Here is a 15,788-nt window from a genome sequence, read left to right as displayed (position 1 = left end):
AGATCCAAAGTAAGAGAGTGGAAAGAAAGGAGACTTGAGGGGGCTACAGTAGCAGAGATGCTCTGAGAGATGCTCCGAGATCCAAGCAGAGGAGGGTTCACCATCAATTTTTTTAATAAGATTTCAATTCCTGTAGTAGCCTGAGGAAGGACTTTCCCAACTGCTTCAATAGACATGAGACCAACTGGAGAGTTTACCATGGTAAGCAGAGGCCTGATTTTAGGAAAAGGTGGTCTAAGTTGAGATAAATGTGAAGAGAAACTTTAAGGAAGAGGAAGGGAGTAGACAGTGAAAGATGGGGTGGCCTAAGCAAGTAAGAATAATAACAGGACGTTTCTGACAGCATCATGATTATGGTTTCTTTTCTTTTCTTTTCTTTTTAATGTGGCTATGTGTTTCCTTCCCTTCCCTGAACTACTAGCTATTGCACAGAATCTGTAGAAAGTCCCTCTTCTTATTTAATGGACTATCCAAGGGTGATACTCACCTGCACCAAGGATCTCTTGATGACTTTAGCAATATCCTCTCTCCATTCGGGGATGTCAGGGTTGTGATAATCCAAATTGGGGGAGAACGATAACAACTGAGACTGGAAATATTCTGCCAAGAAAAGGATACAATCAAAACTTATTATAAATCATCTAACCCATTTATGCTAAGGTGGTCAAGATTCATGGCTTCTTACGGTGTACAAGACAGTTCCATATGTTCTTTCAAAATGGTAGCACAGAATCACTTGTTCATGAAAATCTCTCAGATATCCTCTGTATATGAAAAACAAAAACAAAAAGCAACCCCACCACTCTGTTAGTTCACAGGAAATCTCTTCTCGGATTTGTCCCCAAATACTGATTTCAGCAGTTAATTCTTAGATGTTGAAAATATGAGTCTTTGTGGGAATCTAATATTATCCAATTTTAACATTTTGAAATGTCATGTTTTGACACACCTACCTAAAGAAAATATATCTACAAAATACAATCAATGTCCCTTCCAATGTTCAAATTCCTACATATAGCAGGGTACAGAAGAAGGGCTCCTTTCAGGAAGATGAGCCTAAAGATCATAAATTTTAGGAACAAAATTTTTCAAAAAATCATTAGTATGTGCTCATACAGCAGTGGCTATGAAGAATATACAGAGACCTGCTATAAAAAACACAGAGTTGTGAAATGAAATTGTTCACATAAAAGTAAGCCCCACTCAGTCCAGTGGGTGCAGGACCTCAATCATATCCCAGGTGAAGGCAGGGATGAGGCCGATTGAAACAGAGAGAAGACGAAAACAGTACAATACATCGTATGAGACAGGCGAGGAGGCAGGAGACTAGATTGCTTTTTATAAAGTAATTTTTATCCTATCCTGAAGCATTTTGTATAAGAAACAAAAATAAAGGAAGACAGAAAGAGAAGAGTGAACAGGAAGTCAGCCAGATGGGGACATAAATCTTCCTTCTTGGTGTAAGGTTTGTAGCTTGCTTGCCAGCCTAACCTTAGACCTCTTGTATGCTCACCAGCACTGTCCAGCTGTCAGACGGTGCCAACAAAGAAACAGAAGCCAGCATTCAGAAATCAGTTTGCTCTTCTATTGCACTTGACACACTTTCTGCTCCACTGAGCAAATCCTTAATGTAAGTAATCTGTTTTCCAAAAGCAGGAATTACCTGTTTGTTAGCCCCATGTGCAGCCATGAACAGTTAATGCATAACAAATCAGATACCAATCGTGCTAATGGCAGGAGAATCAGGGTATTGTAATTCATGAGACACTAAGAAATTACCTCCTAATTAACTAACTGCAGGAAAGCAAGGCTAATTTCAATGGCAGGCACGTTTATACATGCACTGAGCTGGATGGGTTCCCTGACCTACTGCCGAATCTGGTTACTGCTGGACTGATACCCTGTTTTTCTTGGTAATTAATTCCATCTGTCCAGATGATGGAATTGTGAGTCTTGTCATTCATGTCTCCTGATGGTCCTGCTTTCCCTCAGCATCCTCTATTTCTCTCAAGCTTGCACTTTCCTACTTGAGTTCTGTGAGCTCTGTACAGAGCCCATGTAAGATATTTTGTTGCCCATGGCAGAGATTTAATGTACAAATGGATATTTAATGTACAAAACCTGAGTGGATTATCAGACAGCTTCTTTTCAATACAAATGCAGGAGCAGGTGATACCTTTAATCAACCATTAAATGTATGGCTGATCAGGGCATCAATTGAAGTCCAACATGAATTCTCAGACATTACGGACTCTTGGCATCAAACAAGCAGTACTGCATACTAAAGAGAGTGTTGACCAGGTAAAACTATTTGTTTGGCTTCGATCTGTTTTAAATTGACTGTTCCTGGTGGTTTAACTACATTCCTAATCCCAACTCTGTTACAGACAGGGCATGTTAATTGGGCAGTCTTCCCTCCCCCAGCTAAAGAGAAATTCTTTGAGTTCCAAAAAAGGCAGAAAGGGAGAAGGAGAGCCCTCCCCCCAATACCTTTTAATATTCAGCCTCCCTGGGTGGGGCTCCGCCTCTCTCATACATCAGATCTCTTCTGCATGACCATTCGCCTGCATGCATGCGAGGTTCCGTTGCAACTGGAACCAAAAGGGCTGTGTGGAGGAGGAGGAGGAGGAAAGCTGCGTGGAGGGAGGCGTAGTAGCACGTGCAGCCGTACACCTTAAATGGATCCTTGGGCGTCAGATTGCCTGTGACTGTCCTCTGTTTTAAGAGATGGCCCATGTATTCCAAATTGCTTGTTGACAAAGAGCTTGAAACCAACATGCATGCTGCAGCTACTTCCATCTAAGAAGCTTACCTGGCTTCTACATCAACAGCTGTGTGAATCTGAGACATTAAAAACAGCAGATAAATTTGGATCTGCCCACAAGAACTTGATGCATAGCCTTGAAGAAGGTGTTTTATCATCGAAAGCTTGCTATTTTTTTATTTTTGTTTGTTTTGTTTTATATTCTTAATGGTTGATTAAAAGTATCATCTGCTCCAGCCTTTGTATTGTTTCCAGAACCATGCAGCCTTTTCCTGATTTTTTTTCAATACTTCTTTCAATAAGATTACCTCATTGGATTTAAAGCCAGTAGGTGAGCTTAGCGTGCACAAGGAAAATTTACACCATCCATTCACTCATTTTTCTACATTTTCTGTACCATTTGCACAGATTCCCAAAGCACTGTACAAAACCACCATAAAACAATAATCAAATAAAAGCACAAAGATGCTCAACTTTGTATTTGCGAAGGCTTTCATGACCGGGATCTAATGGTTGTTGTGGGTTTTTCGGGCTCTTTGGCCGTGTTCTGAAGGTTGTTCTTCCTAACATTTTGCCAGTCTCTGTGGCCGGCATCTTCAGAGGACAGCACTCTGTGGTGTCCTCTGAAGTGCTGTCCTCTGAAGATGCCGGCCACAGAGACTGGCGAAACGTTAGGAAGAACAACTTTCAGAACATGGCCAAAGAGCCCGAAAAACCCACAACAACCATGCTCAATTTTGTTGCTGTTGCTAACTTAAGACCTTTTGTCATATTAAGACCCCTTGTTAGTAGAATGCTGATTATGAGAAAGATGGTAAACACCTTTGAACATTGATTTGAGCCATCACAATAAAGACACAACCATACCCCTTATACACTTCCATATACTTTGCTACTCTCCAACTCTGTGGAGGGGTTTGCAGAGCAGGAAAGAAAGACACGAAGCTTTAAATTGTGTTTAGAGTTGGCACACACATGTACTGTATTGTTCACCTATAGTAAACAACTGTGTTTATGGGCTCCAGTAAGCTCTGCCCTAGGGGACTTCGGAATGATTCATGTGCTATTTTATTGTTTAGTCTAAAACAGTGGTTCCCAACCTTTTTTGAGTTGTGACCCTTTTTTATAATATTTAAGTAACCTCTCTCTCTCTCTCTCTCTCTCTCTCTCTCTCTCTCTCACACACACACACACACACACACACACACACACACACACACAATCACACTTGCATAAAAAGGCATTTTTAATGAGGTAAAGTCATCCTTTCTCAGAAAGTAGAGGCTTCTTTCTTCCCGTTCCCCAAGGGAGAATTTTAATATCCTGCTGTGTAAGGTCAAGAAAGAAATTATTTAACAAGGACTACAACACATACAAGAGGAGTGACACCCCCCCCCAGAAAACACTCTGTGACCCCCTTTGGGGGGTCACAACACCCAAGCTGAGAAATACTGGTCTAAATTGTCTTAACATACATGAGGAATAATTGTATATATGATTTTTTTAAAATCAAAGTCTGTCTCCCAAGAGTTAATAAGTTGGTTTTCTGTACAGTCTTAGCCACATCTTGCATCCTCATGCAACAAGTTAAAAGAACTAAACAAAGGCAGTACCAGTGGAGGATGAGTAGGGTTAATATCAGACCCAGAGAACTTTGTGTTGGTGTCCAGAACCTTCAATGGGGCATCCACTGTGACTTATCCCCTGCATCTCTACCAGTCAAGTGCTCTGGGTGCCAAAAAGTGACAAACATACTGCTGCTACCCAGTTATTGCTGTTGTTGTGTGCTATCAAGTCAGATTTATAGTGACCTTAATAGAGTTTTCAAAATATATGGCATATTTAATAAGTGGGTTCACCAGATCTACCTCCCAGTGAGATTTTGTGGCAGAGCTGGGGTATTAAACCCAGGAGTCCTGGGAGGCCACATTTGGAGCTTGGGGAGGGGACCATATATGGCAAATGGGCTGCATGTTGCCCATCCCTACTATAGCAGATGGCACTCCTTTGAACCAACACTAACTGTGCTAAAACTGGAAAAGACGCTAGTTAGACTCCTTACACTAAGCCGGAGGCCAACTCAAATCATACATACAAATGTGTGGAAGAATGGTCATTACAAGACACTATAATATCATATTTAGGCCAGTTTTTCTGGACACAAAACACTTCCACATACTAATGATGTGTGGTGTAGACACAAACGTCTAAATGCTCAATCTGGAACATTGTTGCTTATGGCCAAACACTTAAGGAAGAGATAACATGCATACTGATATCATACCAATAATAGCCCAAATATGCATACATGTATGCAGAATTGAACTCCAATTAACGCTTTAGCCCCAAGAGCAAGATTTGGTAAAAACTCCTGCCATAATCACACAACTAATTGGAATATCATCAGTATCAGCATTATGGGATATAAAATTCCAGTAGCACTGTTTCCCCAATTTTACTAGGGGAGCTACTAAAATAATTTTGAAGTCATCTTTGAAATCACTAAAACAAATACTGTATCACTACCACCTGCTTCAATGGAGTGTGTCTGTGTGTGCCAGTGTGTCTCTCTGTGTGTATATAAAACTGTTCTCTGTTTCTGTGTCCGCTATTCAAAAGCCATTTCACCCTTTCCCATTGTGCTTCAAAACTGCAATTAATATGCACAGTCACATTTTAAATCACAGAGCTTTATTGTTTCTTCTTAATGTGACCAATTCATATTTCCATAAGCCAAAGGAAAATAATTCCTGGTATTTGACTTGTAAATTTGAAAAGCAGTTGTGTGATTCTGTTCTGATGCTACAGTGCTTTGTCTTTGAAAGTCATCCTTTAAAATAATAATAATAATAAAGACTATTTTCATGTGTACTCCCATCTTCCTGCTCTCAGGTGCCATAATATTAAAAAATGTACAGTGGGGTCTTGACTTGAGAACTTAATCTGTATTGGAAGGCGGTTCTCAAGTCAAAAAGTTCTCAGGTCAAATCTGCATTTCCCATAGGAATGCATTGAAAACCATTTGATCCGTATCTGCTCTTTTCCGTCCATAGAAACTAATGGGAAGCTGCTATTCTGCCTTCGACCACTAGAGGGGGATATTTTGTTTCTTTTTTTCTTAGGTCAAGAAAGGTTCAGGGAAGGCAGGGAAAATACAGTCCAGGCAGTACCAGGCAGTCTGAAGACTCCCAATCCACTCTCTAAACGCTGGGAGGAGTGAGGAAGCAGACAGGCACCCTTTTCACTGGCCAACAGTTAACTGAAAGTTCACATTTTGCACTTTCCCTGCCTTCCACATGGTTTTTTTTCAGTTCTTAACTCAAATCTAAGTATGTAAGTCAAGTCAATATTTTCCTATGAGAGTGGTTCTTAAGTCAAAATGTTCTTAACTCGAGCCATTCTTAAGTCAAGACCCCACTGTAGTTTATACATTTATCAGAACTGGAAAACTGTAATTAGAAAACAATCCCTTAAAACAATGTCTGCAAATGACTGCAAATCAGGGCTTGTTCTAGTTTGCTAGGATTACCCAAATCATGATTTGCCACTTTGGTCACTTTAATAAACTATGGTTTGAAGTTTTCTATTTAAAAAATGAAAGTTTTTTTTGAAGGGCATGTACTTGAGCTCATTTCTTATTCCCAGACCTTCAGTCCATGTTTTGGAGAACCATGTACAGTGGTGCCCTGCATAGCGAGGTTAATCCATTCCAAAACCCATTGTGACCCGGGGAAACCCTTTGTGACCCGAAGTTTAATGCGTTCCAAATGGGCCCAAAACTCACCATTCTCCGATGTTTTCCCATGTTCCGGTGGCCATTTTGGGTGTTCCGGCGGCCATTTTGGGTGTCCGGCAGCCATTTTGCAACCGCTGAACAGCTGTTCCCCCATCGTAATGCAAGCATGCCCTCGCATTAGCGATGGAGAAATCCGCATCGCAATGCGGATTCATCGTTCAACAGTGCGCTCGTTATGCAAGGCACCACTGTATGCCACATCTGAATGCATCCAATATTACTAAATAATGTAAGGAAGAAGCCATGCACATAGAAATGTAATTCTTTTGAATTAGCCTGCATCTTCTTACCATGCACAGCAATGTTCTTCATGTCCTGGATGAGAATGCTGCCAGCTGAGACCTGCACTGTGATGGTATTCATTCCTTCTGTGGTAAAAGTATAAGAGATGCTGCTGTCCAAAGTGATGAATGGCTGCAAAAGTCACATGCAGTCAGAGTCAACCCACAACTCTTTTGGGATGCAAATTATTCACCGTGTAAGAAGCATTTCAGATTTTTAGATGTATGAAACACTTAAAATGGCGCACATCAGATATACAAGTTTAACTATGTATCATATCTATGATTTCATTGTCGGTTGTGAAGTAGTCATTGAGAACAGAAATGTTGAGAAATTGCTTGGACCACCCTTTGAAGTATGTTTATTTCATTTCTTTTAAGCCAGTGGTGATTGGGCAGATAGTTAAGCTCATTCTAGATTTCTGCACAAAAGACAGGGTGGCTGCCTGAAGCATACATGGTCTGAGTAACGGCTGTGAAATGAAACCAATCAGTCAGATACCAAGCACCTTAGGCAGGTTATTTTCCCATTTCTTCTCCGTCTCAAATAAAGCCTGTGTCTGGGAATTCTGAGCAATATTTAAAAGATTATACAATTGCATAGAGATTGCCAACCATTCCTTAAAAATCAACTTGGAATTCAGATCCCAGTCAGGATCAGTTTCCACATCTGCTTACCATCTAAAGGTTTCCTTGAGTATATTTAAGGCATACTCATACTAAAGAATTTGCTCTCAATTGATATCACTTTTTTTACCCTGTGCTTATTTATTATGCTTTTCTTCTGAAATTCGCTCACCAATCTTTCCCTGTATCCATGAATTGTGTAATGATTGGGATGAGGTGATAATTTCTATTCCACTTCCACATGGAATCCATCTTTGGGAACTACAATATTGCTTGTCAAGCCAGGAAACCAATTTTGTATTAAAAATGGCCCCCTTTTCATGGTGGATGTCTGTTCAACACACCCAATTTCAATTCCATTGCAGAGTATTAACATTTAACAGGTAGTTCTTTAGATTTGATTCAATCGCTGAGGTTTGGAAAATGAACTCTAAATTAAATCAAAGAGTTTTAAGGTTCATTTGCTCAAAATCTATTAGACAGCTAGGCACATTTATTAAACTGGACCCATGTTAATTCAACCAAATTGGCCTTTTGCTATATTGTATTGCTAAAGCAGTGGACCAATACTTCAGTACAATGGCTCTATTGAGAAAAAGAAATGAGAGCTTTGTCTAGTGTATAAATGTAGTTGCATATTGCAGCGGTGCCTTTCAAGCAAGAAGATGCAGCAGTGGTGTGACTCTACATGCAGCATAAAATGTGATCATTGTCTGCACCACTCCCCCCATGGAGGTAATTGCATTAGGAGTTTGTTAATTTACACAAATCAAAACCAGTTTCAACTTCACACTGCCTTTACCTAATGGCAGTATAACTGGCATGCAACAAAGCTTGGATCTGATTTTTCTTATCATATGACCAGTTTGACTTTTGTGGTATGTGAAAATCTGTTTGGGAAATGCTGCTTAGTAATCATAACTTGAAATAAAAAACAATATGGATTAGAGACAGGCACTTTGTGCCCTCATACTGTACCACACATGGCAGTACCGCAGCTGGTGCTGAGTTCCATTTCCCTCCCCCCAGGCCAGCTGGTCCACTACCAGCCTTCTCACACTGCTGAGGTCATTCTATGGCAGTGGTGCTCCAAACCAGGCAGGAGCCCAGCCAGCCGTTCCCTGCCTCCTCAGGCAGCCAACCACTCATCGGCTATGCAGGGAGACTCCCCATCCGACCTCCTTGCCAGAGTGGTTGGCTGCTTGAGGAAGCAGGGAAGGGCTGCCTGGACTGGAGCGTTACTGCCAAATAAGAATCCCAGCAGCATGTGGAGCCGAGTAAGTGGACCAGCTGGCCTGGAGGGAGGGAGATGGAATTCAGCACGACCTGTGGTGCCATGCTTTTTCTGATGTGTGCAGTTGACCCTTGTCTAAGTAGAACTTGATGGAAGATGTTCCACATTCTTTTGAAGCAGCAAAGTGGCAGGAAAAGAAAAAACATTGTCCCTATGTTCACATCCTACAACTTATTTGTACAAAACAGAACTGCAGATCTGGAAGGGACCCTTTCAATCACCATGTCCAGCCCCCGTCAAGGAGGCAGGGTATCAAATGCCTTGGGTCCCTTTGTCAGGAGAAATGCATCATCATCATCATCATCATCATCATCATCATCATCATTTTTTAATCCAAGAAAGCAAAAAGTTCACCCAAGTTCAGAAATGCACAAAGTGGCACATGGTGCTTAGATCATTGATTGTGTGGCTGTATCTGCAGACAAAAATATGCTTTCTCTAATCAATGTTTTGTCATCTTCTACTCATATTTGTCATCACATACATGCATATAAAAGCAGAGCTAAAAAGCTGTGCATTGAACACCAGATTGTAAAATGTGGATGAAGTGGAGTTTCTTTTTCTGAATTTTAAATTTCATTCCCCCCCCCCCCCTTTGTGGCTATACAGCAGTACTTGTGTGAAGAGGTCTAGGATTTCTAACCAAGTCTCATGGCTTGTTATGCTGAAGGAAATAATCCCTGGAGTTCTTTGTTCCCAGAGAGTGCGTAAACAAAGGTCACAGAGTAATAGCAACTCAGAACAGTGGAGTCCTCAAGAGACCATACAGAGAGGCCCTGGGAGAGCAGAACTTTCTCTTGAGTTTTTTTAGCCACTGTTGTGAATCAGTGGAAGTATCTGAAAATCTGCAAACAGGCTGTCAGCATGGCAGTGCTGCTTAGCATTCTGTTCCATCATCCCATTATTACTGTCATTTTGGGAAGCCAAATAGTCTTAGCAGCTTTAAAGGGCCTCCTATTTTAGTGCTACCTCACAATGGCAGTTTAAGGACTTAAATCAGATATTAATCCCAACTAGAATAGACCCACTGAATCAATGAGAATGTAAATCAACAGAAATTAAAGTTAAATTGCATTGATTCAAAGGATCTACTCTGGTTGGGACTACAGATGGGCCCAAACCTCCAGTCTGGCAATTTGTGCCAGTTTGTTTTCCATCCAAGCAAATTTTCATTGCTTCCCAACCCCACCTCCTCAGGCAGGTGCCCACTCAGAGGAAGCACTTGGAGGAGGCACAGCAGGGAAGCCAGGGCACTGCCTCCTCTGAGTGGGTGCCCACTTGAGAAGTTGGGGCTGGGAAGCCCATTTCTAGTTGGGACTAGCAATTTGATTAGGCCAAATAGACTGAGTCTGTGCCTGTGCCTAAGGATTAGAGGCATGGCTAAGAATTAAATTGCAGGCACAAAACTGCAAATAGTTACTCTAATTTATTTTCAATTGTATAAAAGCAGAAACTTGGTATGTGTGAAACTATTATACTCCAGAAATATTTATTTTGCTTTCAAACAAATCTCAAACTCTTCAAGTGTCTTCCTTAGATTATTGCATAAAGTACTGACTGAATGTCTATAATAATGCCATGATATACTGCAGGAGATATGCCAAGAATCTCACAGATCAAATGAATGGAGATTTTTACTATGTCCCCTTCATGCCCACTGTAAGGATCATTTGTCTGTAATTTTTTAGCTGATTCTGACAAGTGTGATGGAGACCCCCCCAAAGGTTTTCACCCACATGTGGAGAGCAAAGTCTATGTGATCAAAAATGCTGATTCCCCCCCCACCCCACATATAATCTTCAGAATGCTGCTCTCCATACATGGGGAGTCACCATGGAGAAGATGGGGCTAGAAAGGCTCCTTCTTCTCATAGTTATTATAATGGCTCTTTGAGCTCCTGAATATAATATACAACTATTAAAGCGAGGGAAGAGGCAGGGCTTAGTACAGAATACAGGAGGAGAAGGTTCCAGGGCTGGGAAAAATCTTCTCTAAATTCCTACATATCCTATGGGCAAGTGGTCGTCAACTGAACCTTGAGAAACAGTTTTGCTTGCATTTTTCTGGCATGTTTCCAGAACAAGCAGCATGGGCAGACAAGAAAAGAGCTGTTTGTGATCTTAGCTTGAATTGCCAGATGCTAGAGGTTATTTAGTCCCTAGCACTTTCAAAATAACTTCAGATTCAAAAATTCTAAGGAGTTCACGACACTCCTCCTGGAAACACTGTTAACTTGGTTGCCAGTAGTTTTTAAATGTTAAGCAGAAAGCCCGGTATTATCCATCGTATAGAGAGATGTATAATTTTCAATTCTAGTGATCAGTATAGTTTTAAACATAATACATTATACATTGTAGGGACTCCTGCAATAAATAAGAGTTGGGATAAAAAAGGGAGTGAGAAGAAAAGACAGAGGGGGCATAAGCTCTGTGTGTGTGTGTGTGTGTGTGTGTGTGTGTGTGTGTGTGTGTGTGTGTGTGTGTGTGTGTGTGTGTGTGTGTGTGTGTGTGTGTGTTTAAAAAACAAAAGTCATGCAATTCAAAGATTAACTCTTTCAAAGATTGTCAAGATGACAACATCATAGAATAGAAAAGAGTAATGCAATTCAAAGAGTAACTCTTTTAAAGATTGTCAAGATGACTACATCATAAGGTAGAGTAGAAAAGAGAAAAGATATTGAACATCTAACCTTTGTATTATTACCAAACCACCAGAAGTATGTGAGGGTACCCGATTGACTAGGCCAAACCACGGCAGTGAGGTTGACTTCCTTATTTCTGATGGCCACAAAGGGAGCAACCAACTGGACACGTTCCACAGGACCTGTGGGAAAACAACCATGTGTGTATTTTGAAGATTCCCTCTCTACTATTTTTCAAATTAATTAAAAATAATAACACAGTGCAATAAAACAAATCTGTTTTTCAGTTCAAGATCTACATGTGTCATTAAAAAAAGAGAGTATACAACCATGAAGAACACAACAAACTCTGCTTTCTTAGTAGGAACCAAAACCTAAAAGATTTTCTTCTCTCCATTTTTAAATCAACTAAACTGCCCTACAGTTTTGTTAAGTCCTTGTTAGCACAGTAAAGGCTCATCATAAAACACAAGTTAGAAAGGGAAATACTTTGCAAGTAACACATTTATCATGGTTTAGGTTTGCCTCAGCCAAAGAGAAATGTGTTTCACAATTGTAATCCATAATGGTGATTTTACATAATTATGCTATACTGTGATGTCAACTGGTGATAGATATGAATGACTGGAAACTGGGACTAAGTCTTTTCTTCCTCCTCCTCCTCCTCCTCCTCCTCCTCCTCCTCCTCCTCTTCTTCTTCTTCTTTTTCTTCTTCTTCTTCTTCTTCTCTGAAATATCCACAACTACCAAGCTAATTGGGTTATTATGGTGAAAGCTAAGGGATAATATTCTATTGTGCACTCATATCATCTTTTTGAACCACATATCCCAAAATACTCCAGTCAACATTCACTGGAGATTCTGGAAGTTGCTGTCTAGAAAAAGTAATGTTTCCTGGCTCTACATATGCCTTATGAGTTATGCACGGCACATCTGAGTGTACGTTTCAGGGACATGTCTCCTTGTAAGCAGGGCCTTGTCCTTCCCAAGCAACTGCACTCGTGATATACTTCACATGGACATTCAATGAATATTATATATGCCTCTTCAGCATAATGTTGCATGTGAATCAGTAGCAATGAAACCATATGAAGGAAAGGCATCTAAAATATCACCTACATAACTGAATGTTACACCAAGTGCATGTCAATATGCAGTTGTCAATATGACAACCATAACACCTGATATGTACAATACAGTCACTGTCAGGAAGTTTGCTTTCTGACAGAAGAGATATTCTGAAAAGGGAAAAAAATAGCGCCAGGCAAAAGAGGATACTTATACACAGGCAACTTGTTCCTCAACCCAATGCAGCAGATGGCAAGTTATGCATTTAAGAAATTAGCCATTTAATTTTTCACCAATAGGAAACCAAAAAAAAGGAGGAAAGAATCAAAACAGATGGGGGGGGGAGTTTTTTGAACTGAAGTTTTGTACTGAAACTTTAACTTTTCCTCCATCTGTTTTCCTCCATTGTTTCTGTTAGCATGCATGTCTGGAACTGAATTTTAATTTATCATTGTTGTGCAGTGGCCATATTTAGAATAATGTATTGTTTCTTGTGGATACTCAGATATTACAGTCAGGTAAACTGTTCTAATTGCAAGCAGGTGGGAGATCTCACACTTAATCAACATATTCTTATTCTCTGGGCCAATTCTAATATCACGTTTTGCATTCAGAAGGTGACTTTCCAAATTACTTGTCAGTCTGTATGCATTAAAGGCCATCTATAACAATGCACAAACTGATCAGGGAAGACATCAACACAGGGAAAGAATCATTAGTGAGGATATATGTTCTGTCCCTGTCCAAGACGTAATACCTGTACAAATTCGAGAACTCCTATTAAGTGTTTATCAAGGATATTTAATATCAGAAAAGGTTAAGTAAATGTATCTGGCTGATACTAATTTTGTGCTAAGGATGTAAATCTTTGTTTATACTGTTCTCATAGAAAAGAATGAAACATCTCTATTGTTCTGTCCCCACTGGTGAGATAACACAAGTAATGTATTTTAATGTATTTTCCACATTTTGTAAAAAAAAATGCAGAAGTTTTTCTGTGCTAAAAAACCTGTACTTCATGCAGAAAACCTTGTGGTTTTGGTGTGTTTTTTTGTGTGCACAAAACAAGGTTTTCAATGGGCAGGGGGGATTATTTCTTATGTTCCCTGTGTGGGAGTATAACATCTCCCAGGGGCCCATTTTTTCACATCTGCCTTTTTTTTCTTAGCAGTATGTCTTGATGTGCTGAGATATCTTCTTCAGGGTGGGGCCAAGGATGAGAAAAAGTGTATGACATATGTAATAATAATTTTAAAAATAGTCTTTCTGAATCTCAGGAAGACCGTGCCTAGCTGAATAAAAAGACTAGTATATTAAATTACTACAGATCAGGTTGGCCAAAATGTAACTCTCCAGATAGCTTTTGGACTGCAGCTCCCAGCATTCCTCACCATTATGCTGATTATGCTGACAAAGCCTATGGAAGATTCATAGAAGCCATACTGCAAGAATCTAAGTGCAATAATACAGCCGATGGAAAGGTTAAAAACCTAGGGAAATAACTATGTCTTTTCCAGGTATTAAAAATGAAATGATAAGCAAATTCTCATCTGAGGAGAGCATTCCAGAACCAGGCACCACCACTGAAAAGACCTTTCATCTCACCCTCCTCATGTCTCATTCATCTAGGAATTTTAGCAACCTTTGTATGCTGCCCTTAAGAGTTTTTGTTGGCAGGGAACTTTCTGGGGTTGGGTGGCTGTCAATCAATTCAGTGATAACCAACTGTTCCTTCTCTGCTTCTGATTTTTAAGAGAACCACTCCTCTCTGCTTAAGAGTCCTTTCCCTGCTCTTTTCAGTCAGTATTCAGCTAGAGTCAGCTATGTAGTATGTTAGCGTTAGTTATGTGGTAGTCTGCTGCCAGCCACGCTGTTAGTCATGTAACTATGAGTCAGTTAAGGTCTGTTTGTGTAACCAATCATTTTTCTACAATATGCTATTTTTGATCTGTTCAGAACTGTGAGTAAATGGAAGCCTTTTATTCTTTCTCTTACCAAATGTCTCAGACCCAGTTGTTGAGACAACCAATAAAAGGTGGGCTACTCTGGGGAGACTTAAAGCTAATTCTCTTCTGTAGGTCCCTGCACTTTCTTCTACATAGCTCGAGGTTTTTAGCCATAATTCATATTATGCCAAGAATTCAGGGGGTGCATTTAAACTGCTTAATTCTCTTTCAGTCCTTAGATACTAGATGTTTCCATTTCTCCAGTCTTGAACCAATCTCTCTCTGTAAGTTAATTCAATGATTTTCTTACTACTTATAGTGATCTGTTAAAGAAATGTCATGCTGGTATGAAACCAAGATTATGAGCTGTACAGAACAAAATGAAGGTTTAGAGCCAGTGAAAAAGAAGTGGAAATACTTCCCACATGTTCCCTTAAAATATTCTCCTAAGTATATCCTAGGTGGCAATTAGAACACAGCTAGTGGCAACAGAACACAACATTGCCTTTTGGCTTACATTAGGCTAACACTAGCATGGGATTTCTATAGTTTCAGTACTGATATAACACATGTCAGATCTCAAATTTGAGGTTGCAAGAGGTTCCTGTGGTTGAGGAAATTATAAATTATAAAAGTTCTTGTGTTAGCCTTCTTTTTTGGTGCATGTTGTCATCAACAAACAGACCTGGGTCTGGGAATCAACCACTTCTTGTAAAAGAGATTTGCTCTTCCTTTCATGGCTGACAACCTTCAATGAAGAAAACTTGGCAGACCCTCTATACTCCCTACCCCATAATCTTTTTATTCCCTTCACCTATAATAAATCATGAAACAACAGTGGCATCTTTGGTTTTGGATGGAGCTAAAATGAATAGCTGAAAGGATTGAATTTCAAACCCAGAGTTGGCATTCCATACTTCACACTCTGAGATCTGAATTTCCTATGGCTGTTTTGCATAATACTTGTGCCAAAGGGAAAACCAGAAACCCAACATAACATGGCTCCTCACACAATGCCATCACCATGACAAACTAGGAATATGCCATCCCAATCCACTAGACATTTATGTGTAGATTACCATGTACACTTCCTTAGCTGCACAGGAAAAAATGTGTGTGGTTACTAAGGCCGAAAAACCTGAGATGAGCCACATGTATGTAATGACAGTCCCATTCAGGTTAACATCCAAAAACAAGTGTACATAATACTTTACTGGACCATTAGAATATTTAAAATAGGTATGGTTTTCAGTTCAGCAGGATCCTTCATTGGGCTGGTAAACAGCGGTCAAAATCATGTTCTGTAGTTATGCCAGTGGAAAGAAAATGGCATGACTTGAAACAGCTAGATACTGCTAATTAACAAATCCT

The 15,788-nt window shown here is 40.0% G+C and overlaps 1 protein-coding gene across 1 annotated transcript in view; it reads right to left on the bottom strand.

Moving 5' to 3' along the window:
• Positions 1-15,788, bottom strand: part of SORCS3 (sortilin related VPS10 domain containing receptor 3) — a 603,874-nt gene that overhangs the window by 36,799 nt on the left and 551,287 nt on the right. Inside the window, exons 20-22 of the mRNA XM_072995578.2 lie at positions 11,452-11,585; positions 6,851-6,974; positions 488-600 (exon numbers count right to left, since the gene is read on the bottom strand). Of these exons, the coding sequence (XP_072851679.2) occupies positions 488-600; positions 6,851-6,974; positions 11,452-11,585 (371 nt within the window). The remainder of the gene's footprint in view (positions 1-487; positions 601-6,850; positions 6,975-11,451; positions 11,586-15,788) is intronic.

This window comes from Pogona vitticeps, chromosome 3 (genome assembly GCF_051106095.1).
Source record: "Pogona vitticeps strain Pit_001003342236 chromosome 3, PviZW2.1, whole genome shotgun sequence".
NCBI lineage: Eukaryota > Metazoa > Chordata > Lepidosauria > Squamata > Agamidae > Pogona > Pogona vitticeps.
This window is presented reverse-complemented; position numbering and strand designations above follow the sequence as displayed.